A 26,379-nucleotide genomic window follows, 5' to 3' on the forward strand; every position below is an offset into this window, starting at 1 on the left:
TTGAATAAACAGCCCAAGATTTTCCCTACCCATATTCAGAAATTTTGAAAACACGAAATGTCCAGGGGGAGGTTTAATTTTTGCCCTTAGTTATTGTTTAGTTCGCGGAGCTTGAGGTTACTAACAAGTACTAACGTATTAACGCCTTTCTTGCGATTTTCAGGCGGGCAACTTCATCATCTCATCAGCTGCAAGGACCCAGCAGCGTAAGTGGTTATGGGCACGCAAATAAGGACTTTTACCTTCACGATGGGACTATTAATGATGAACGAAACAATGGGGGTGGTAATTTGAAAATTATATGTAATAGTGAGCATTACCGCTGTATCCCCTGCTAACATTCCCTAATCTAAGCAGGAAGAGTTACGGCGTCAGTGGATGAGGAAAAGCTGCTGCTAAAGTAGGGAGAGGTAAGGGCAGACACAAAGGGAGTAAAACATACACATAACACACATAGCAGAAGTGACCAACAACATGCACACATGTACAAAATTGGTAGGGACACCACTGGAGAGAGCTGTCCTGACTTCCCTTTAACATATGCCGTGAGAGAATTGATTACAACAGAAATTACTACAGCAGAGCACGACGCCCATGTATCCCAAGGTGTGAAGAAGATTGCAAGGGAAGACAGCAACATTGAGATTGATTAAAAAAAAATAATAATAATAAATAAATAAATAAATTGGAAAAAAAGGGGGTAATCCCCTATTGAAGATGATTACATAAAGCAGCTAATTGGAGAACAACTGTATGTGGAAATTGACCAGAGAGAGAAGAAACAACGAGCAAATGCACCACTGAGCAAGCTGCAAGAGAAAAAAAAAAACAAAAGAAATAAAATAAAAAATAAATAATAAAAGAAGAAAGAAAAACCAAAAGAGAGAAGAATTTTTTTTTTAAAAAGAGACAAAAATATGATAAGTGCCTAATGGAGTGAGACAAAAGAGCGAAGATGGTCACTTGGGTGGAGAATGAAGAAGGACGTATACTGTTAAGGTACCAGCCTTATGTTACCAGCACAACAGTGACAAGAAGTGGACAATCATGCTGGATGCAAGAAGGTTGAGAGAAGTTGCGAGATGAGAGCAGGAACATCACTGCTTATGGACTACTATTGAGCACATGCATCTAAAGATCAAGAGAAACTACCATCGAATTGGGGAGGAGACTGTTCGTTGGTACGCATCAGCATGCCCTTGTTGGTGATGTCCAAGGAAGATGTGAAGAATGACACATTCACCAAGATGGAAAACAACGGAAGAAGAGAAACAGACAGAGGAGATGAAAAATGCATCTAAACAGAGAAAGACAAGAACTGGTTAGTGCTTGCATGGTTATGGATGACATCATGACTGGCTGGTAGATCGAAGGTGGTAACGGAAGCACTACTACAGAGCGCAGCATCATTGTGCAAGATCAAGATACGTTGCAAGATGTGAGAGAACAACAGAAGAAGACATTGGAATGCAAATAAGAGATATGGTAAAAGGAAGAGCCGGACTAAGGGAGAAGATAGCGGTGTGCGACATGGTTCCAGCAGTGATAAAGGTGGCCACTCCCTGTGATCAGAGGAAGTATGAAGGGAAGTGAGTGTGGTGGAACACAGAAGGAGAACACTCCTATATGTACTGTTCATCAACAACAATGTAAACAATTATGGAAACTTCAAGGAATTGACAAAGATATGCAGAACGGAAGGAGGTGGATGCTGCTTGGTGGTGTGGTCGACAAAGTCGACCAGAGGGGGGACTGAAGAGGGAAAATCGAGATCAAACCCATGCCCCCTCACCCCAGGCGCATATACAGAAGAACAGCAGGAAGAACAAGGAGCGCACTTATCATTTGAACCAGGCCCCAGCGCACCCATGGGTGACAAATATGCTGAAAGACACCCACTTCACCAACAGTGCAACTTCCATGCTACATTACAATCAATGCAGCAATATCACAATCTACAAACACAAAAATCCCTGTTTAAAGGCTTGCAAAGGCCTATATGAATTAACATGGTCTAATTGCACAGTGTAAAGCCATGTTTCAGGAAAATTACAGCCAAGTTTATTTCTCTCACTGAACACTAGCTGCAGATGCCTTCACCAATACTCCTCGCAAACCCACGAGCAGCCAAGGTCGCGCAGTCAGATAACATTGCTTTCTGCAGACAAACATTTTTTAATTCTCCAATAATGCGAGTAAGCCACGGCAACCCAGTGTGGTTTTTTTTTTCTTTTCTTTCTGGGAAAGAAAGACATTTTCGCAAAGACTCGCACAACATTTGAAACATAATTGTAACAAGAATGGCTCAGGCCTAGCCAATGAGCACTCAGAGCTCAGGTGCAAAATGTTTGCTTCAGCTAAAAAGTTATGGGAACAAATTCATAATGCAACAAGCTAGAATTAGGTAATGGTGGGCTGGCACAGCTAAACCAACCCACTGACGCAAAACTCTAATGTCCAATTATCAGGCTCTCTATAAGGGCTGCATAGGTAACCTATTACTTAGCAGCCAATAACAGGAGGAGATAGGTTTCTGGGAGCTGATCCAATTCTGTGAGGTCAGCCTGCAGTGTGATTACAAAGCTGGCTTGCAAGCCAGCCCCGGGGGAGACGGCGCCTGAACTCTCGATGTGCACGACGCTCTGTGTGTTTATTTCTTTTTTGCTGCCCAGGAATAAATGCAGTTTGGAACATGTGGCTGCCTGCTGGGGTCTATGTTGCATTTCTGGGGGCCATATGGGAGGTATTGGGGTCTCCCATAGATGGTGAGGGTATGGCTGCTGGCCCCCCACTGCCCTGGTGGGGATCCAGCTTCTCCCCAACAGCATCACTCATACCAAGTATCCAGGCTTGAGCAAATGCAAAATGGCTCCAAATTGTCAGTTGGCCAATGACACCGAAGAAGGATTTAGCGTCATTAAGATAGAACTTAGAGCCCTGCGACTGATGACCATGCAGAACAGGTATGTGCTGGACCTATTGACAGCAATGGACGGTGGTGCTTTCCAAACAATCAGGAGTGCGTGTTGCATATTCGTGCCTTCTGCCGACGCAGACAATGGGACCCTGTCACATGTGATAGCAGAGCAGCAGTACACAGTCTCTGCGAGAGGATGAAGGAAGAGGGCGGCATACAACCAAGCACATGGTTCGACAACCTGTTTGAGTGGGTCCCATCATGGCTAGGGATGGCCATGAACATGCTGATACCAATCATCGTCTTTTTTCTACTGATTTTTTGTGTGTGCCAGGTGGGACTCAGATGCTGTGCAAAATCCATTCCTAGTAGTGCAATGATTATGGTGACAATGGGCAACACAGCAAAGGTGCTTCAGGTTGCACGAGATGCCCAGGTCCAAACTGCCCAGAACCCAAATATCGAATTACTGCAGTATACAACACAGGATACCGGGTAATTACCTTTACCACACCACAATAAAAGAACCCTATGAATTAGAATGGTATGAAGAGGTATGGGTGGATATCGATAGGGGTGGTGGGTGCATTTACATGACCTGCACCCTGGATGAATAAGCCCAGAGAGGTGAGAGCCTCAAATCGGTGTGCAGGACTTGGATGCCAATAAATGGAACCCCGCTTGGGATGAGGCAGTGGCTGAGGCAGAAGAACAAAAACGTTTGAAAGCCTTAGAATCTTTGTTACTTTAGTAACGAAAGGGGGGAATGTATGGGAGGAAGGGGCTGTTTTGAGCCCCCGTACATTCTAGGCTAAAGCATATGTTATGCTCATTCAATTGTTGGCATTACACCCTTGGCCAAACCCCGATTACGGGTGGGAGGTAGCCATTGAATGACACCTAACCAATGTGTTTTGCAGGACCCCAGGACTCCATTGTGTATTTACAACAACTCCATCTTTTTCTAGGCTTCACATGAAACTCACAGAGGCAAGCCTGCATCTCGCCCCTGTCCAGCGCTGCGCACTGTCATCATGACAGCCCCCACCACCTTCCCTCTGTGCTGTGGATGTTCCAGTTCTCACAGAAGCCTGGGTGCCAATTATTGCAAGCTAACACTGTATATCTCTTCTTCCTCTCTCTTCTTCCTCTGACATCATTGCCCTGTGTGTGACCGGGCCGGAGCCTGGCCCTTGGAAACCATTTGTCTCCACATAACTGCCCAAGCTCAAACAGCCCCCTTCATTAAAAGTTACTGTCTGAAAGAACTCCAAGCCCCTCACCTCTTTGATGTAGCAGAGGTGGGACCCCAGACCATGGGCCACCCTCATTTTCCCCCTGTATAACTAATCCTGACACCCATGTTTGATCTCTGAAGCACCTGATAAATGTGCCCCAGAATCACACACGAGAAAAGGCACCCAGACCACCGCACAGCTGCCCCCCTCGGGTCTGGGTCAAGAATGGCCACCTTGGTTTACAATTTATCGATGATAATGTGTTATGATGAACCTTGCATTCCATATTAAATCATGCATGCCTGTGATTACTGTGAAGTCTAGCTTAGCCAGAAATTATAGCTGTGTGGACCCAGCGTGACCCATCTCCCGACCTGATGAGCCCAGCTGCCCCACATGCTTCCAGAAGTAACAACTTCGGCTCCAGCCAACCAGCACTGGCACCGGCACCATTATACATTTATTAATGTCTTATTTTAACTTGTCCAATTAGAAGCGTTTATGTATCCCTTATAGAACACGGCATAGATGACGCGTTTTGGACTTATAATGTACCTTACCTGTAATGTTGGCAGAACTCTGTCAGAGTAACAGAGTCCTCTGCGTGCCCCATTTTATCTTTATATAAAGATTACCTTTTACTCACTTGCAAGTTCTCCTGGTCTCATTCCCTACTGGGGTGTGTCCATTGGTGTCCAATCCTTCTGTTTTTGATTATATTTATGGGAATGACCACTTTCAGAAGCCATGCAGTTGGGGCTGGGAATGGGTGTAAAAGGAAATCACACCTCTGGGTCAACACTGGGCTTCACTCCCTTCCTTTGTCTCTTTGGGCAGTCCTGCTTGCTAGTCTAGCTGAACCAGCAATTATCACACTGTCAGTCCCAGCACATTTCCTTGCAGCATCCGTTCACTGGTAGGCGCGAAAGTGGGAGGCAAGCCTTCCTGCCAAACTGGTTTGACTGGAATTCCTGGGCCCCAGCCAGGTTGATTGAAGTCTTGTGGGGGGAAAAGTATAATGTACATGGCTTTGCAGCCCCTCCATCCACATATACAATCATGTTTCTGTGCTAACAACAGCTGTCATTAGACATTTGACTTTAAAATGACATTTTTCTTAAAAGCTCTGTTTAACACGTGTATTTATTTATTTTCCGAGCAATTTCACAAATGCGGTTTCTACCACACACAGTTCCTTGTTAATGAACTTTCTGGAGGGATTTTTCATTAGAATGTAGGTTCAAATGTAGGTTCATGGATGAGCTGAGATGCTGCAAAGAGTTTCTTTGTAATTGACACGAGCCAAGAGAGAGAGCCACGACTGCTTTCCTTTGAAGTCATTTGAGTGTGCTGGTCTATTTCAAGAGGAAATCATACCGGTGTTGACTGAAAACAGAATTATTGCTCTGCATGTACTTTCTCAGTGAAAACAATGCAGTTCTGGAAGGTATTGCCTTACTTCATGGCAATCAGATGAAACATGCTGCAGGCCTGTGTTTAATGGAGCAAAACGTTGTGGTTTTTAAAATGAAAGGAAGGACAAATTGCAATGCTGTCTTGAGTGCAGGCAATTTTCGAGTGCTTTAAATGCAATAAGGCAAATACAGCCATTCTTTGGGTGGCAATGTTTGAATCTCACCACATGTGCCTAGCAAACAAAAAGCACAGCCATTGTTGCCTTGTTTAATGCGGTTTCTGGTGAAGGGAATTTCTTTTAGGGCTGGTAAATGTACCGCACATACTATCGTGGAATTCAGGGGTCTTGGACTGGGGCAGTTGTGGGTGTCATAACTCCTGGTGGGCTGGGTGGGGGTTGGAGGTCTGTTTTTGGCCTGGCTGCGATAAACGTGCATTGCGAGGTGCCTGGTAATGTCTTGCGGACTTACAGGTCACTTTCCTTCTTGAGATAACACATATTAGCAACAATTACGGAACAAAGGAAAGTTTCAATGGGAGCTAGCAGCATGGGTCTCTCTATCGTTGGGTCTGTGTTAACCGCACAGACATGCAGGACTGGGTGTTTCTACCATAACTACAAAAGTGGTGCTTCCTTATATGTGTGCACTAAGTCTACGCATCTATATTTATTATTGTGTTCTTGCGGGGATTCTTAGCACACATCCCTCCCCCCTGATAAATTGTGGTTATCATATTCGCCTTACTCTAAAATGCTTAGGGGGGTGAAAGAGGTTAATTTCCTTCCAAACACAAGAATGTCCTTATGGGGGCATATACTGGGTTCTTGGGGCAAAGCCATCACAGGCGTGCTCTTACTAGAGCAGAGACGTGCATGGGAGTGCAATGCCATCATAACTGGGTTATTACAGAGGCTGACACTGGGATGGTGGAGTCAAGTCATCAAAGGCGTGTTGCCACAGGGGCAGAACCTGGCCTGATGTGGTAAAGTCATCACAGGTGTGTTGTTGCGTGTGCAGATGCTGCAATGTTGGGCCACAGCCATCACAAGTCTGTTGTTATCTGATAGATGCTTGAATGTTAGGACAAATCCGTCACTGTTGTGTTGTTAATTCTGCAGGTATTAGAATGTTGGGGCAGAGCCATCAAAAGTATGTTGTTACAGAGGTTGTTCAGTTCTGTTGTGGGATTTTTTTGTAGCGCCACTGCTGACAGTTTCCTGGCGCTTTAGGAAGAAGTTCCGTAGACGGTGAATTCATCGGGCAATTGCAACTGTGCTTCTGTTATGCAAGCCTAGCCACGGAACCTCAGCTGGTCAAATGGATAGAGCAGAGAGAAGAGATCGCAGGGAAGAAATTCCCAGGACGTAAGGTATTATAGTTCTGTACGAGTTAACATAAGCTATCGGTAGCACATCGTCCAAGGGTGTTAGAAACGTCCAGGCGGCGGTATCATGCATGCTGTGCTCGTTGCATTTGCACGGACAATTGCGTTGAAATGATTACTAGAAAATATACCTCGTGCATAGCGTGTAAATGGCACAGCATGAAGCTAATCGCTCCTCATATTGCAAACTAACCAGCCATGAAACAATAAGCACTTCGCCAAGTGAGCTGGAAGTGGCAGGAGCTGGAAGTGGCATTCCACCCCTGCCTGCTGGTGTGAAATTGCCCGCGGCATATGTGCAGTCCCCCAGTGATTAGCTTCGGTGTATCTTCTGCAGGCAGTGCTGGGAATCATTAGGTATTGATCTGCGGAACGCCAGTGAGGCAGCAGGGACCTCCACTATTGCGCTCTCAAGGAAGCATCGGCCATCTTGGTCCAGGCAGAGCGCCAGGTGGGAACACCACTAATGATCATTTCAATGAAATGATGTAGCAATTAAGTGGCAAAGAAAGCGAAGCTGGCAAGTGCGGAGTTAATAATACAAACTCTTATGTGAAACTGACAGAACCCTCATTTGGCAGCTCGCAATCAGATGAATAGAATAAACAGGAGCGTGTAAACCCCGCAATGGTCGTTAGAGCATATGAGAGGGTGGGGGGATAACAGGGCCACGGGTGCCCCCTCTCTCTGCCACTGCACCCCCCCCTCCCCTTTCCAACATTCATATACAAGCGCGCGTTATCAAATTGAAATGTACCGTATAACTTTTCTAGCAAACTTGAACACATACTTGATGGTTGCAAGAAGTGTAATTCCCCGTTTCCGCCCATACCAATCCTAGTTCAAAATACAACTAGTGGCATAATACAACCTAGCCAAGTTCATTAAAAAAAAGGTCACCTGTTGTGTTCTAACCAAGGAAATATTAAGTGAAATAATTACACATTGAAGTAATAGAACTATTGGTTCATTTGCAATGACACTATCTCTGTTGATCGCTTTCTCCATGATCATTATATTAATAATATGCTGTTAAATTAGACATTCATATTTAAATCCCCATGGGTCTCTATGTGACACGCTCATGCTGTTAAGAGCACGCGAGTGGTCTATTCTGCGCGAGCCCAGGCGGTGCAGTGCAGACAGTGATTAAACTGTCCAGTAGGCGGCTGGCACTCGCCTGTGCTGGGCTGCTGCTGGAACACCGCCTGCATGCCTCCACGCAGCGCAGGCAGCTACAACTGCGAGGACTTCTCAAAGCACTGCAGCGTGCAGCCAGCTGGGGAATGACGTGGACGGGACTGCACCTACACAACCTCGAGCTTTAAAAGGGACGTTCACTTCCTTCCTCTCCAATCGGCTCGGGTCCCGGGAAGAACCCCAGTAGCACGCCTAGAGCAGCCAAGAAGGCACGGCCAGGGGGGGAGCTGCTCGGCAAACCAGAGGGAAGTGAACACCTGAATCCCAAACTTGCTTCTTTGGAGAGAGTTTCTTTTTGGGTCAGTCTGCAGCCGTGCAATGGAACAGATTGCAAACAAATGCAGTTTGCAAATAGCACGTGTCCAACTTCGCGTGTGAATGTTGTGACCCAGCCATCGTTTTTTTTCTTCTTTTTTTGACGGATACCTGCTTGCAGCCGAGTGAGCTATTGATGACGCCTGTATTGGAGTTCATTGCAAGTCGCTGAACATTTGTTCTGGGTGGCAGAGACCATGACGCCGGAAGAGTGCGTTCTGCTGGATTTAGAGCTTGACAGCGTTGCCCTTTTCAACAACTCTCTCAGCCAGTGTGGCAACCGGACCGACGACGCCTTCTACCCGGGCTTCCTGTACGCCATCCCGACGGTCTATGGCGTCATCATCCTGATAGGACTGGTGGGCAACATCACGCTGATTAAGATCTTCTGCACCGTCAAGTCCATGCGCAACATCCCCAACCTGTTCATCTCCAGCCTGGCGCTGGGGGACCTGCTCCTGCTGGTGACGTGCGCGCCCGTGGACGCCAGCCGCTACCTGGCCGACAGGTGGCTCTTCGGGCGGGTGGGCTGCAAGCTCATCGCCTTCATACAGCTCACCTCCGTCGGCGTGTCCGTCTTCACTCTGACGGCGCTTTCCGCGGACAGGTAAACGCCCGGAACACACCTGCGCGTGACTGGAGAGGTGTGGGGGGGATTGGTAGGGGAGGGGGGCAGACTCACATGTAAAGTATAAAGTACACGTTTAACTAAACACTCTTTCCGCGTAGCAGCATGCAGCATTGAAGACGTGCTCCCTGGGTTTTGAACAGCACTTGAGACGACGAGGTTGTATAGCTCAGTGGGTGAATGCACTCGTTGTATACGCATGTCAGCAATATGAAAGTGACAGGTTTAAATTATAGAGAGTACACTCGCATCTCGCCCTGCTGGAGGAGAGCCAATGCGTAAAGCAGAGTTAAGTAACACTAACACCTGTTGTCAGTTGCTAGGGACGCGCCAGCTTCACGAGTGTGCTACACTCTAACAACACATTCATTGTAAAGAGGGGTGCTATAAAAAAAACATCTCAATTGTCGGTCACACGCAACGATCTCAAGAGGTAGACTTAGCTTCCCCACTGCTCTCACTTTCTGGAAAGACTCAATCTCAGTTGTTCAAACGCGACACCTAAGAAAGTTTGTCCAATGTGTACTTACACATTTCGACACCTTGCCCATTGTTAACAGGTTTCCAAAAATACGCCATTTCTAATCTCAGTCACCGCAGAAAAAGGTTACACTAACCTTTTTCTGCGGTGACTGAGATTATAAATGGCGTATTTTTGGAAAGATGTCATCATGGGTGCCACAGACAAGACTATGCAGCTACTGCAGGGCACAGAGGAATGGCGGCCTGGCATGCTCACTCATCATGCGCAGCTGTCAACACGTCTATAGTTCCCATCCTCATTATGCTGTGTACATGTGCTGGTATCAAACACGGTCTGTCTGACTGGGGCATACAATTGTTTCGGGCACCAATGGAAAAGTGGCGCAGATGCATTCCCTTTCTCACAGACCGTTTGAGTAGTAGCCAAAAGCAGTTTTTTTGATAAAATGTGGAGCTAATTGTGCATTTTAAAGAACATGTATTCAGTAACACTTGCCCAAACTACTAGCCGCGTGGTGAAGTACTTATCGAACTGGCCCACATTGGCCAAAAAAGTTGCCCACTGTGCCTATAAAAACGGGCCTACACTAGCATTTTGTGTTTTTGGTTCGGACATTGCCCTATTTTCCTATAGGCCAGCCTGGCATCAAACGCAAAGGAATGCGATCGGTAACCTTAAAGGGGCCGTCCATTCAAAAAACAGTAAAGTCCCTCGTCTTTTTCCACGTCGCCATCACCAGCCACAAAGAAAGCGTCAGCGTCCCCTTTGCGTGGCCATCTCTGGTTTGTGACCCTCCCCGGAGCAGCCCTGCTAACAATTCACCACACCGGCACACAGTGGACTGCTGCGGGCACGCATTCCGCCTTATGTAGCCAATGCACGGGGCACACCACGCCCACCAGGTACACACACTCTAAACATATGACACTGTCAACTACCTTCATATCACAGAGGTCAACCTCGCCCCCAACGCCCAAACCCACCGTGCTGCATTACTGTAAAGCACATAACGTGTTATAGAGGGTTGGCAGTGAATGGATTACTGGTCAGACAACAACACGTAGCACGTGAATATAGTGAGGCTGCTGCTCTCTAAAGCGTCCACAGAAGGTGTAGGCTGCGTCAGTGTGCTTTGTGGAGAAAACGAATAGGGACTTGAGGCAAGATGTGGCTAGAATAAAGTTCCTGTGGGCTAATAATTTCTAGCGTTTTTTTTTTTTAATGAAAGTCTTACTTGCAAACACTGGTGTTTCTGATTTGGACAGTGAACGCAGACGTGTTATTAGAGAAATGTTTAAACATAAGCTGATTTAATTCGATTGCAGGTAGTGTACGAAACGAGAGACGCTGGGCAAAATACATTTACACGCCCCATGCCCTCAAAATACGACCTTATGGAGATCTATTTATACACGACTCTTATGTATCAACTTAGTACATAGAGTTTGCCAGCAACACATGTCACTTTCTCTTCAGGCTGTTGAACATATGTTTTAATCAGATGCAATTTGGGTGGGAAATTTTCCTGGGCCGTCTGCTTGTTCTTGAATGCAGTCAAAGCACTACATCGAGATTCTGGAACGATATTGTTAACAGTCGGCTACTGTGACGATGTATTAGACACATGCACCGTATATCGCCAACTTGTACACTGTGGTATCCGCGTCCTGGACTCTGTCTCACAGTGGATTCTTGTTGGTGTGCCTGAGAGAGAGAACGAGAGAGAGGTGAGAACGGGAGAATGAGAAGAGAAAGAGAGAGAGAAAGAGAGAGAGAGAGAGAGAGAGAGAGAGAGAGAACAACGAGAAGGGTAGTGCGAGGGAGAGCCAGAAGAGAGAGAGGACAACCAGAGAGTGTGGTATTGGAGGGAGAGAGAGAAGGAGAGAGTGAGCGATGGATGGAGAGGGAGACAAAGAGTAAGAGAGAAGGATAGAGGGGTAGAGAGGGCGAGAGAGAGGGATCGGGGTAGGGAGAGAAGGGGAGAAAGAGGTACAGAGGCAGGATAGAGAGATGAGAGAGATACGGAGGGAGAGAGAGGAAGAAAGAGAGAGGGAGAGGCAGGGCGAGAGAGGGAAATGTAGAGAGTGCGATAGAGAGACGGATAGCGAGAGGCAGAGGAAGAGAGAGCAGAGAGACGGAGAGAGAGGAAGAAGGAGAGAGTGACTAGGGGAGATGGGTAGAGTGAGCGAGAGATAACCGAAGCGAGGTGGTGGGGTAGAGTGAGGGAGACAGAGCAAAAGAGAGAGGTAACGAGAGAGGGGGAGAGAGAGAGAGACAGAGAGAGAGAGAGACAGAGAAAGACTTACGCTGACTATCCATTTGCCAAATCACTAATGGGCACTTGATTGTGGTTGATTGGCATAACCCCAGGCAGTACACTGTAGTTCATGGCACTGAGCTGCCATTGGCTCTAGCTGCCAGACTGGAGATCCCCACAGCAGTGCAGGGTTCTGCAGGCTGCACCACTGCGCCGACTAAACCGCGAGAGTTCAGCACGAGATGCCACAGAGACATCAGCCGTTCATGGCTTAGATGGTACAGACAGGCAGTACATTGCCACAAACCAATGCGTTGCTGTAATTAATGCCATCCGCCACTTTAATGGTTAACAGATTTTGAAATGAAAATGACGCTGCTGTTTTATTAACGCTTCAAATAAGTGGTTGTTAATGAATTTATGATGGGTCATTGTTGTTTGGATTTTCTGACAACAAAACCATCCGGTAAAACTAGCCATACACAGATGTAATCGCAGGCCAGGCTATTCTTGTTTCCATGGAAATTGTGCAAAATATTTACTTAAGGTCTCCACTTCACAACGTCCTTGTGTGCTCTGGGAAGCCTAGACCGTAAAGCTGTTTATTTAAATACACGAGCACGTGTGAAATATACGTTGCCTTGTCTGTTCTATCCAGTGTATACAACTTAGTACGTTTTGGCCAAAGTCACAATGGGTACCATTAAGCTTAAAACACACTGCAAGAGGTGGACATTGTTGGTAGCATACACTCAACGTGAGCTACACAACCTACAACGATGCACGGGTCTTCACGTTTCTTACTTTTGCTCCTCGAGGTGGTAATAGCCACATGCATGGGGAAACTAAACTGGTATAGAAAGCAAACATTAGCTTTGCACTTTTTTGGCAGCATTTGTGTAGGGATGTACATATGCCAGAAGCATGACCAGGGACCAATTATCTGTGTTATTTGCATCCATGTTACATCCATGTTACATTTATTTGGTTTCAAATTCCATACTCTGAGTGAAAAACACAACTGCATTAAAGTTAATGGGCCAATTGCAGCGATTATGGAGCACCTGGCCTAATAAAAACGTCTCAACCTAGTCTGCCTTGAGCACTTGGCTTCTATTTGTATGCTTTGCAAAGAAAATTCCAATACTCGACTTGTAGTACCAGGTGTTCAGTGTATTTGAATGACTTGTAACAAAAAAAAGTAATACATCAAAGTTATAATTTACAAGAAAAATGTCCTAAAATTAGCAATAGGGGACACGCCTGCCAATAGAAAAGCAAAGTTTGGTTCTGTCAATGTTTGTTTTACAGCCAATAGTACTCCCTTTCCACTTGATTAGTTTGCTTGTATATAGTTGCTTTTATAGTGATTGCAGTGAATTTGCTCCAGACAGGCAGAACATATTTTAGAGCTCAGGATTTGGCTTAGACCTAACACATACATTGTATTGTATTTGGTTATTTATATAGCGCTCTTTCCCGACTTGTGTGGCCTCAATGTGCCTTTTCCTTGGTTGGAACGCCCTTGGTGACCGTAGTCGATGTGGTTGGAGATTCTAGGCAGATTAGTTTAGATGCATGTGTGCATGTTGCCATTCTATAAATAACACATTAAATAAATAACACATTCTGCCTAAGTAAAGTAAGATTTCTCCTAGTAGGCAGTGGTCCAAGTGAGCAGGAAAGGTCAGGAGCAGAGTTCCACTACTTTTATTTTTTACTGTAAACCGTTCCACAACTTTTTGTAACCATTTTAATCATTCCGGAACTGTTTTTTTGTGAAGTTAAATCACACTTCTCTTCTTAACCATCCAATGGAAGTTAAGGCTACACCAAAATCGCTTTCAACATGATTGGCTGTCAACCAGCATGGCTGCAACCGATGAAAACTGCGTTGTACGTTGCTCCCTTCCTGCTGTGTCCCCGCCAGGGTCACAGTTCCACAACTTTTTTTTGGTACACTTCTAGGCAATTCTCACAGGAAGAAAAGGATTGGGTTCCCTACATCACATGTGTCATGGATAAGGAATATTTGTGCTTTCTACCAGGGGAGCAAAAGTCATGTAGACATCCTGCCTGAACCCCAATCAAAAGATGTAGATCCTACTTGTCTTTTTAGGTTCATAGGCTTGTGGCAAAAATCGACCCTTTGTATTGAGGTCAATGGGTTTCTCCAACTACAGAGGGCAGAGGGTCACTCACTTTCCTCTGCGAAGCTCTGTAAGATTTTGTTTCCTCCTCCTTCCCTCCTTCTCTCCTCTGCTAATCTCACAGCGGCTGAATTGGTGTCCTCGGCCCTTATGAATTTTGGGGCCTCGACCTCCCACCCCAATTCTTGCCAGCTCCGTCTATCCACAGCACTTTGCATCTGCACACCCTCCGCTCACGAAACTTGCACTTAAATCTCCCACGGCCCAGGCCGTGTAGCACTGAACATCCCTAGCACTTAGTCCATGGCTCACGCTTGAGCTCGGACTCCCCAGCACTTACCCCCTTTTGCCTCTTCCTTTCTGCACTTGCACGTTCTGAATACTCACAAGGCATAGTATGTTTGTCGCTCTCCGTCTTCCCCCTCTGCTTTTATTATTTTGTAATGTATTCCCCACCCTCCCTCCCTGCCCTGTGGGTGCTTTAAAACAGTTTATTCTTATTAAAGCAGCACATAACAAGCAAACATAAATAAATAAACACAACCGGAAAGAAGTGATTTAAAAAAAAAAACAACTTACCATATTAGTGTTCATAGCACACACCTACACTCATGAACACCTCGAGGGAGTGCCATTAATCTCTCGGCTTCACTTATAGTCACATAGCTCACTCCTCTGGTTTGAGGTCTTAAACTGGGTACATGTGGATCTTCACAGAGTATGCCAGGGAAAGATCATGCCAGCCGGTGAGATGCAGCCGCTCTCCTGTGCAGCGCTTTGTTGGTCGTGCATAGGGAGGATGACCTTTCCTGAAAGGTTGCAGAAATGTCTCCCCTCTCCACTGAGAGGAACTTGCAGTGCAGACCTGGATGGAGAAACATTTCCACGCCACACCAATATGATCTACACCTTGCCAGAAAAAGCTGTAAGAATGACTCTCCTCCACAAGGAGCGATTCTGACTAAATACCAATCGAGTCCCAGAATACTATTCCCCTACAGCAGAAATGCTGTAAGTACATGCACGATTTCTTGGAATCCACACCCCTCTCCATGCGTTTGGGATGCCTCACTGTCCCTCCCCCCCCACAGCTTAGTATTGTTCTTTGCAACAGCAGAGGCAGAGTGGGGCCATGCACAGTACTCAATCATGGAGGACTGTCTGTCACAATGATTGATGGTTGACTTTACTGGCAGAGTCTGCAGTGTGACTCTGGCATGATCATTGCTTTGACACCGGATGCTGCTCCTGCTGATCACACAATCTGATACCTTCATTTCTCACCAGGTGTCCTTCCCGCCACGCAGGCTGCGGTCATTGAGTGAATGATGGGGAAAACGTGTGACCATCCCACAAGGTGCAGTATCAAGGTGCAGTGATGCCTCTGACCCGATGCATGCTGGATTTGGGGGGTTCCAGTCAGTTTCTGGAGTTTGGAAGCAGGCGAAGACCCCCCTTCACGTGTAAGCTGGCATTCACCTCTCTTTTAGCACCCTATGGTTGTCTGGTGATTTAATGCCCCCCTTTTCTCTCGTAGCACGAGTTCGCGCCATTGGGATGGACATAATTGAATGGCTTCCTGCAGGGAGACTCTGGACTTCCTAAACTGCTATAACTCTGGTGAGAAAGGCAAGCGGTTGAATCAATATATTGCACCAATGATAGGCACATTTTGCACTTAGAATGGGCGATTTAGCAGGATTTGCCCGGACCAAAAGTGCAAAATGTGCTTCTTGCATATGCTGTTTCTGCTCTGTTCGCTCAGTTCAGTGCCACTTTTGCAGTGGCAAGTCAGTGCAAGGTTGCACATCACTGGGGCAGTCTCTCTGATCCTGGCCTCACACTGAGATTTGTCCACACGGAGAACAGGTTTGAAGGCAACATTTAGGTATAGATTTTTTTAAATAAATTGCTAACCTAGATCGGACCGTAGAATGCATTCTGAAGCAAGCCACAGTAATAATAATGCATTTTGCAGATGCAATCTAAATGAAGACGTTCAAATATGCTAGGAGAAATAGTAAGCAAATCAAAAACCCGAATGCTAGACATGAAGCACTTGGGGGCCGAATGACCCCCGAGGACGTCACTGGCCAAAGGGCTTCTTGATGTCCTCCACTGCGGAAAATATAAACGCGAGTGTTACTGCTACATCATCCAGAAACACAAGCGGAGGGAGTAGGTGGTAGAACTGTGATCACCGACAAACCGACTCCAACGCTTTGGGAAGTCATTGTCCTTCCTGATTATGGATAATTGTGTTGTCTCACCTGCTTCTAGTTAGCGCGCGGAGCCATAAACACCACTGGCCCGTGTACGAACAGCCAGCAAAACAAAGCCTCCCTGACACAGTGGTTTGGGGGAAAACCAGTCCAACTATGGTGAAAGATCATGTTTCTTCCAGCAACGAAGCTATTCTTAGGGAGACAATTATAGTAGAAACTCAATTATTAATGGAAATGTTCTGGGGAAAATCGACCCCCTTTTATCATGCAAATGGTTTAGCATCTCTGCAAGGCATGTTCCGGAAACAGTCATGTGCTAATAATCACAATTTGGGGACACAAATTGCCTCGTTGTATGGTTTTGCATCACAAAAAGGCTTTTGCCCTCAGCATCATATGTGAATAACCTGCTCTGATTGAGTCAGGGCGTTTCAGGAAGAACCCCTTCTTCAAGACATGGGCGCTAAAGCGGGTCACACTCCCCAAGAAATAAACACGATTGTAGTGACCATTCACCAAATGGAATCTGACACTCCAACTAGGGTTGAAGTTGAAATTGCCCCCTGATGACTTGTTTACAGAGAAATCATATATGAAGCCAGGCTCAGTGCCCTTGTTTGCTGAATAACATATTTCACAACCGGTTTCAGACATTTTTTTACCGGCACGGTTACCGCCGGACTTGTAATGAGGCCCATAGACTCTAAATGAATGACATCTCTGATCACAGGCTGATCTAGGACTTGTCACCTCTGCCATCTGATCCTAAAAGTGTGCACCCTCTTTCCAACACAGATCCTATCCTCAGTAATACTTTTCATAATTCGGATATCTGACAATATATGATTGCCCTTAACTTTAAAATAGTAAAGTACTTTGAAAAGTATATTTTTGGAGCTGTGTATGCACAGATATCTTCTGGATAAGATGCTGGAGATTCTAATGGCTGACAATAAATTGGGAGTTGAGGCTGCTCATTGGTTCATAATACTGAAATGAGTAAGCAGATATACTTTATTAATATCTAGTACCAGACTGGCAAAGATGAACACCTCCTCTCACTTGGTGTGTTCTTTGCCATGAGTGTTGCTAACTTTGGTTTCTCCCAGATATTTGATAATGTAAACATGTGATCAAGGGGTAATTTCACTAAAAGACAACAGGTGATATCTCCGGGCAGGGACACTGGGCACTTGGGTGCCCCGGTGCCCAGGCACACCTAACCTCAGAAAAACAAATCCAGCCCCAAGTACCACCAGGGCTTCTGTTGCGCTCCAAAATCCTGACTGGGCACACACTGTCAGTGCCTTCCTCTTCACTGAACAGACTCAATGTTCATGTGCTCATGTCACAGATGTTTGGGGAGGTGAAGAGAAAACAGCTTGTGCCCTTAAACCTACGGGTAATCGGACTACGTGGTAAAAATACAAAAGTAAAGTAAAGCCTGGGCAAGAGTGAGAACTTGTTAATTGCACTTTCCCATGTTTGGGCAATTTACTCATCCCACCTCTGCCCTTTCAGGGCCTTTAAACATATTCTGGTTACCCTGTGTAACTTTCTCCATCCGTCTGATAAAGCCCTCGCAGTCCCTATGCACTTTCATCAGCTGCCCACGCAGTAACATAATCCCATACTTTACCATCGGTACTTCAAATTCATATAATGGTTTACCTGCTCACCCTCATCCCCTCCATCATGTGGTCGCAGCCACACTATTCCAATAGCCCCCAAGGTTTCTCCCCTGGACAATTCACTCTCCTTCACTCGACCCCTTATGTTTTCCACTCCATAAGCTCCTGAATCGCAATCTTGACCTGTTCACTTTTTCGTGGCCCCCTACTAGTAAAGTATGGGCCCAGCCCCGACCGCCCCCCACCCCCCTGAATGTTAAAGTTTCTCCCCTGTTTTCAGAAGTAGCTTTGTTGATTGTACCTCTCTTATTAGATTTCCTGATGATGTTTGGCTGGTAACCAAGTTACAAAATGATGAGTGAAGCACTCATTTGATGTCTCTCATCGTCGTACCCTTAGGAAAAAAAAAAAAGTTAGGAAGAGAGAGGTTCATAAAACGAGAACTCTGGGAGGGAAAAGGAAGGCTTAATTCAAGCAATCTTACAAATGGACACACAGAAAAGCATTTGTTCAAGGCCAGTACTTTAAATGCAAAATTAGTTTTTAATGAGGAAGACAATTAAGGTTGACAAGATGTAATGTCACAACTCCGCTCCTAAAAACTAAGCACATGTGAGTGAAGTCTTTAAGCAAAACCCTATTTCCTTGGCCCCGTTTACAGATATAAAGGGAAAGGTATGCACACCGTGGTCTCTGATCAGGCTTGGGTTGGGCTTTTTTCGTGCCTTTGTACAGAGCGGGTCCCCTTCTTGGAGTTTATCACATAATATCCACCTAGGTATTTGGATTCTGTGCCCCCTTCTTGGTAGAAGGAATATCTTTAGCCATCAAAAGCCAGAAAGTGAACAGGGAGCCGGGTCCAGGGAACATCCGAGTTGACTTATTTTTTATATGAAGTCAACCTTTGGGCCCCTATATTGACCCTGGGCTTTAATGCTATTAACAATTGGGGTGTAGTTCCCCCTTCATGGTCCTTGGCTTTGATTATAGCCCATCTACAAGAAGGGGGCAAAGGGATCTACCATCATCCTACAGGCCCACATCTCTGCTGGATGCCCTTTTTAAAATGTATAGACGTGGCATCCTTGCTAAGCAGGATGCCTGGTCTACCCAGAACAATGTATTGTCCCCGATTCAGCTGGGATTTCGAGTAGGCTTAGGCACCTGAGAGCAATCCTTAAACCTCTGTGTAATAGTGGCCCATTCCTTGTATTTTCCTGGCATTCATGGACCTGAGCACTGGCTTCAACAAAATGAATCGAGCTAAGTTGTGGCGAGTTGTCTGGTCCATGAATTGTCCAGAGTGGCTGCTCAGGCTCCTGGCGAGGCTTTATCAGCATAAGCAGGCTTGTGTCAGAATTGGGACAGCTTGCATATAAATGGCCTATATGCCCATTTATCCCATTCAACACTTGATGTACCAAGGATGGGAAATAGAGTGTTACCGCTGCTTGCCTTTTATAGATGACACTGTGCTCATCGCGTGTACGCTGAAAGCTCTTCAGAAATTAATCCTTGATTACAGAGCTTTTATGGATGACTTGGACCTGATGGTCAATGCTCAGAAATCTGTGGAACTGGTTTGTCATAAAGGAAAGCCGACTTCAAAATTGCCCTCCATGTATAGTAACAGTAGTGTGATTTCTGCAAGTTAGTTCTTTTGACTATCCTGGAATTAGCTTTTCTTCAAACTTTACTCCAAAAATGCACATGAAGAAACAGACCGTGAAGTGTGGAAAGGTTTAGGAATGGCTGCACAGATCCCTGTCATCGTTTAACGCAAAACGCTTGGACAAAATCCTAAAAATGTATGATAGTAAAGTTGTGTCGGTAGTAGGGCTGTACCGAAATTTGGCTTTGAGTAACCATTCGGCTGAATTCGGGCTGAAACCAGCTATTCTTCATTCGGGCAAATGTTTTCTTGAATTGGACTCAAAGCCGAAGTTCTCATCCCGTGCAGCCCCCATGCATTAGTCACTTCTCAGCAGCTGGCACCAAGCCCCCTCATCATCATGAAAGAAAGCATGAACCCCCAGGGTTCGCCTCCAACATTAGAAAACATTTCCTGTCATCTTGCGCCACCCCACAGCCAATCACTGTCAGCAACCACTCCCGAGCAGCCTTCCTCGGCAGCATAGAGCCTTTTGTTATGGGTGGAAGGCTAAAAGGCTAAACCCCACACAAACACCTCTGCATCACAATAGCCCCTCTTTGGAGTAAAAAGCTGAGCGATGCCCTCAGCCAGGTTTCCACTGATTTACTTCCCGCCTCCCCACCTTCCAGGACAATGAACATATACAGCAAAGCCACCATTTCTGCTACAAACATTTCTGCGTCCCTGCACCCCCTTTACACACACACACACAGTGTGCCGCTCCCTGTTCTTAAGCAAGTGGCATCTACACAAGTCTTTCAAACCCTGCAGAAAAGTAAAAAAATAAAAAAGCGTGGTACTAGGCGAGCTCAAAAAAGATTATAGCAGTACACCCTGACAAAGCATCGTAATCTGACAGCCGCAGATGTTAGAGTTAAGAGTGAAGCAGCATCTGACCATTGACAATCGAAGTAAAAACAGTTGAGCTCGCATGATCCAGTGTCATTACGTGTTATTTTTCTCAGTGTCGATATGCATCCTGGGCCACATAGTTAGATATACCTCCCGTTTCCCATTCAATAACTCCTACTCTCTAAAAGGGAAAACTACTATACCCAACCGCAGCGCAGCTCAAAGTGTGCAGGCGGGGCCAGGGGAGTGGACTGTGGCTGGCACTGCAAGCACAGCCAGCTGGCACTGACAGCCCTGCCTGCTGCCTTTGCCTACACCTTCGCCGTTTTGTGACAGTGACCGCAATGCATTTTGAATCCAGCATAGTGGCAGATTTCGAGGTCAGTCATTAATTTCATGAGGAGCCCAAGACCGCTCCACATTATTGTTACCTTTGCATCTAATGAACAGAGGTTGCACTGCTCTGGCAAAGTTTGCCTTACCTATACTGCACACAGAGGCTCAGGGGTTAGCCCAGGAAACTCGCAACTTGCGCTTCAGAAGACTTGCTGCGGAAACCGAATGCAGAAACAGCCAAAGCCTCACATACTTTTTAGCAACTGCCCAAATTGCTACATACCAGTTTGTGGTTTTTGGTTGTATTAGGCGCTTGTGTAAGTGTAACAAACATTTCCATTATCCAGTTCTTTAGATTGGTCAGGTTTTGGTGCAGAGCTTTGCATTGTGGGACTTGTAGTCATGCACACATAACTAGCTGTTGGGGGGATGTTTAAATAAAGAACAATTGATGCACATAATGCTATTTGACTACCAATGTATGCTTCACAGTGATTGGAAAGGTAGGGAGGACAGGAGACAGCAAATTCTCACAGCAGTCCTTAAGTGTGTGGTTTCAAACATGAAGAGTTAACTGTTTGTAACATTGATGCGTCACCAGAATAGTCTTAATAGCATGCGTAAAGAAGTTAGATGCTCCCACACAAGTAAGTTTGCCCTTCCCCCACAGTCTCTGAAGTTAGCGCCTCTCCCAACATTTGAAGGGTTAGTTCCCATCTAACCGATCGGAGCAAATCTGCTTTTTTAAATTTCTTTTTTATCATTTAACAAGCTTTTAATAAACTTAGTGAGATCTATATGCCCATTTAATAAAAATGAATACACATGCAATAGAATGTCGCCTGATTTTATCTAATAAAATATTGTCTATTATGTTCTAGAACATATTTGCTTAAAAAAACAACTATTCGGCTCACTATTCGGTCTCGGCCGAATAGCTGGACCAACTATTCGGTATTCGACCGAATATTAATTTCACTATTCGGTACACCCCTAGTCGGTAGGCACGTATGGCTTGGAGTTATGGGGGTTCAAGAACGTGAGCCTCTTGCAGACAATTGAAAACAATTTTTTAAATCAAATATTGGTGTTTACATGATCAGTCTCCAATTATGGAGTACATTTAGAATTATTGGTGAAAGTTTGTCTTTGCAGCCCTTATTTCTTTGGCTTCGAGTTTGGAGGAACGATAATGCTGGTCTGACACACAATCTAATTAAGAAACTCATTCTGAAAGATATTAATGTCAGGACACCCTGGCTTTAATGTCTAAAATTTGACCTGGGGATAATCAATGCTGTTTGGTCCTTTAATTCACCTGGTATTTTAACACCTAAAATGGTATTGCTTGAGCTACGACCAGCACTCTATTTTTTTTTGTGGGCTGACTCTTTTAGAGTGGGCTGGGCCCTTTTTCTTTTTGTTAGGGGCGCCTTATACAAAAGGAAAGTATTGACTTAAAGTTTATCGTATTATTGCACTAACGTTACTTTCTGGTTTGTTGTTCCTATGCTGTTATGGGGAGATTTATGAATTCTCTGATTTATGTGCATGTATTTATGTTTTTATGGACTTTTTATTGGTATTTCCAAAATAAACCTTTATTATAAAGCAAAACCAAAAAACTATTTCCAAAGATTTGCGTGTTATGTGGGATACTCCAAAAATGATCTTTTAATAAAAAGAAGCACTCTACAGTCCCAGTAGACATTGAGCTCATTTTAAATGAGACTGGTGAATCTCATCAGGTGACTAAGCAAGTGATTTTGCGTATGTACGATAACTGTAATATGTATAATCACATGGAGCCTGTGCTAGAGGTAGACCAAAATAAGGGTTGTATGTCAAAAAAGCAAATAATTGGGAGCATGGAAATAGTAACCCAACCAACTATCATCACATGGAGTCTGTTTTAGGGTCAGACCCAAATACAAATATTATGGGGGAAGAACCACTAACTGGTAACTGCGCACATTTATTTCCCCATGGTAGTGACCCGGTCACGGGCATCTGTAAGTTCCATGATAAATACATCTCAAATTGTATTGCTCTCTTTTATGATACACATTTTCTTTCCTTCAATCTGTCTCTTTCCTGTCAATTTTGCATCCAATACCAGAACTCAGAGTTATTAACTCAGAGGATATCAATTATGCACAATGTTGGTGGCCAAACCATAACTAGCATCTTTGTTAACCTTCCATAGGCTTTGATTTTCTAATTTTATATGGTCTTTTTCAAACAGTTTTTTTTGTTTTTTTACAAATGGCTTTGATTCTCAATTATATTACTTAAAGGGATGGAAAGAGGAATTTAAATTACCTATGAAAACCCATACAACCAATATTGGTACATTTGGCAGCAATATGCTTTGGCAGAGGAAAGGAATTAAAAACTACTTATACTGCAACATAGTTATGGTAAAAGGGAAACCTAGGTCAAATCTCTTCAGAAATGTACCTTACTCGTGCAAAGTAAAGCTTTCCCTTGGGAGTTTTTGTCTACCACACTACAGCCAAAAATGACAAGGCCTAGCGGTACTGTGGGGTTATGCTCTATGAATATACGGCAGAGAGCCATGAACATATGATCATGCTGGACAGCAGCGCATATGATTTGTTTTAGTACATTTGAAGTGATTTATTTGCAAGAAGCATGGCAAACAGATGCAACTTTCATAAATTGTATGAATTTAATTGATGATTTATACCAAAAAATCTAAACTTGGCCACTCAAAGGAGGTAATCAGTGAGTTTAAAATAACACAAATATCACAAGAAGCTAGGGACATGAACCTTTTAGCAGGAGTGTGATGGACATAATTCAACATTTTGTTGGTGATTATTCTGTGGTTCACTAGTCTATTCCATACTGGAAAATTGCACACAGATATAGATGGTATACCTTTAAAATGGGATTTGGTCTCCTTGTCAGTGACAGCAATAATAAAGGTTGATCTCAGTGCTAAAGGACTCCATTAGATGAGGGAAAATCCCAATTTAATTAGGTTGGATAAAGCATGGGGAGTCATTTTTCAAGTTTGGAGGCAGGTTGAATCAAATAGTAAAGCCCTAGTATTGCTAGAGTATTTAGAATCAGTTTCATAATATAAATAGGCAAATGCAGTGTAACTTCCTGAAGAAATCCATGTGAGTAACCTCAAAGCCTTAACTTAATGTTTCAGGATGAGCATAATCATTTCCCAATGGGTCTGACTTGCAGGATACATTTTGTTCCTCAGATTTGCAGGTCAGATACTATTAACCTGGTGTTTAAAAAGATGAATAGAATCACCTGGTCAGACAGGAAGATCACAGATGTTCAAGATTCTTTATGGTCACTTTGAGGATCTGTTGAGTGAGGTGGTTTTCACTACAGGCAAGTATTGTTATATTCTTGTCAAAAGCAATTGGTGTTTTGACAAGACCTGAGCTCCAAGGAATTTGGTACACAAAGAGGACCCATTACACTCTATAAACTGGGCTCGAAATATGTGTAGTTATAAAGTCTTGATGACCAAAGGAAGAGAATGTTGTAGGTTGCTGTTAAACTGTACTCACATTCCTAATCTAAATATAGAAGAAATGTTGTTAGCCACTACAAAAACAACCCAGAATTATACATTATGTTTAAAATATCACCAGCACAAGTACAATCCTGGTAGTGGCAAGGAAACCATTGAAATTGCATAAATAATGTTTTGTAATATAATTGATGTAATGGATGTAATTGTTGACCGTATCAGTATTGTTGGGCAGACTTGATATATTTTCGTATTTTGTATGTTGTGTTAAAGTTGGAATAAAAAATATTCCCCTCCAAAGTTCTACTCTATTAACCTCTACATTAGAAGAAGTTGGTGTGGCTCACAATGTGACATTCAATGTGAAGCCATGGGTTGGTGTTGATTGGGGTTCACATTTAAGGCATTCTGTTTGGAAATATGTGTATTGTAGATATAATCTTACCAATGAATGTATCTGGCAGAGATATGTAGCATGATGGACCCTGGTGGGCTTTGCAATTTAGTATTGAAATCTGATTTTATATATTTTGGCAACGTTTTAAATCAGGTGTTTACAATAATCAGTAAACTCAAACAAATTCCTTTTCCCTGTAAAATCAGCACCATAATCCCTGTCTGAAATAATGATGATAGGAACCACAGACCTATTGCCTTGTTGGATGCCAAAAATGTTTTCTAACATTCTCCTGCCTTAACCAGCTGAATGGGCAGACACAAACTATATTTTGCCTGTGTTTCATGCTGGCCCAGAGGCGGTACATTCACGTCTGTAAAAATGATGTCCTTGGCAAATAATTAAGGTTAAGAAGCAACACCTAAATGCCTTGTTTTGTAGGTTATTCTGCAGGTGCTGATCATACAGAAATAGACTCTGCCAAAAGCTATGGAATTGGGGCATACTGCTAGGCCTTTTGAAAATCATAGTGGCTGTGTATGATGACCGCAGGTTTAAGTTAGGCTAAACATCAATGTGGAAGTGACACAACTTGTTTCAAGCAATAAAGGTGTTAAGCAGTGATGTGTCCTTACTATAAACTTGTATATTGGAGATGTTTCTGAATATCTCAAATTAAATCTATGCTTTTTCACTTAACTAGGCTCTCAAAGTTTGAGCTTCATGGAGCATATGGATACAAAGTTTGGAATAAACAAAAGGAAAATATAATGTTTTCCATATAAGAAAAAAGGCACCTGCCATATGTAGTAAGGGGCTTAGGATGGAAGTGGTCAATCATTTTGTAATCAAAGTGGGACTTTTACCATCTCCCTATGCTGGAATGTGCATAGACCCTACAGCCAATGTTGAAGCTTTATAACGTGAACATTGCTGGTACTGTATTTTTTGGTTCTGAGGCTTGGACTCAGGATAGTATGATTTGGTTAGCGAAGGCTGAGGGAATACGTTGTAAGTCTTTCCTTAGAATGCCGAAATCTATTCCTATGGAATAATGTTGGCTTGATCTGGGTCTTGTAACTTGGAAGGTGCTTGCTTTTGTTAAAGAGCTATTCTGTTATCTTAAGATTTGATATGCTGTGAACATGGTATATTGGTGTTATAAATCAATAGGGGGATCCTTTGGATGGCACTTCCTACAGTATTTTGACTGGTGACAGTAAAACGTAGATGGAATGCCAGTAAGACGACTGACAGGTAGGTAGTGCTGCTCGTATGGTGACAGGGCAAGGCATGACAATCTAATTATTATCCATGTTTAAATCCATCTATACAGCCTCAATTCTTATGGGTGAGACAGTCACATCTATTTTGATATGCACCATGCCTGCATCTGATCTATTGAATTCATGTACATCTTGGTGAGTTTGATTGAATCTGGTCAATTATTTCACTGTGTTATGTGACGGTGCTGATGGCTGCACTCAAAGTTGCAAAACCTTGAGTAAAACAAACAATGTGATCACAAGACTTGTGTGATCTACTCCTTCTTACAAACCAAATCAGTTCTGTAGGGGTTGCAGCTGTAGGCGCTCAGCATTAAGAGGGCTCATTGGATGATTGTATTGATGTAACAAGCCGTTTTCTATCCATACTCTACACCACACCTCAATGATTCTATGTTGACTTGGATATACACATGGGGATCAGAGTGCTTGGAAACCTGAAAAACACTTTGAACCTGGAGGGCCATGAAGGCTGCTGTGCATT

The 26,379-nt window shown here is 44.2% G+C and overlaps 1 protein-coding gene across 1 annotated transcript in view; it reads left to right on the plus strand.

Moving 5' to 3' along the window:
• Window positions 1–8,136: 8,136 nt before the first annotated feature.
• The window catches only part of GRPR (gastrin releasing peptide receptor), a 667,489-nt gene continuing 649,246 nt past the window's right edge, over window positions 8,137–26,379 (plus strand). The window contains exon 1 of the mRNA XM_069636796.1: window positions 8,137–9,079. Within this exon, the coding sequence (XP_069492897.1) occupies window positions 8,670–9,079 (410 nt within the window). The 5' untranslated portion in view covers window positions 8,137–8,669. The remainder of the gene's footprint in view (window positions 9,080–26,379) is intronic.

The sequence above is a fragment of the Ambystoma mexicanum genome, chromosome 7p (assembly GCF_040938575.1).
Source record: "Ambystoma mexicanum isolate Mex_15411 chromosome 7p, UKY_AmexF1_1, whole genome shotgun sequence".
Classification (NCBI taxonomy): domain Eukaryota; kingdom Metazoa; phylum Chordata; class Amphibia; order Caudata; family Ambystomatidae; genus Ambystoma; species Ambystoma mexicanum.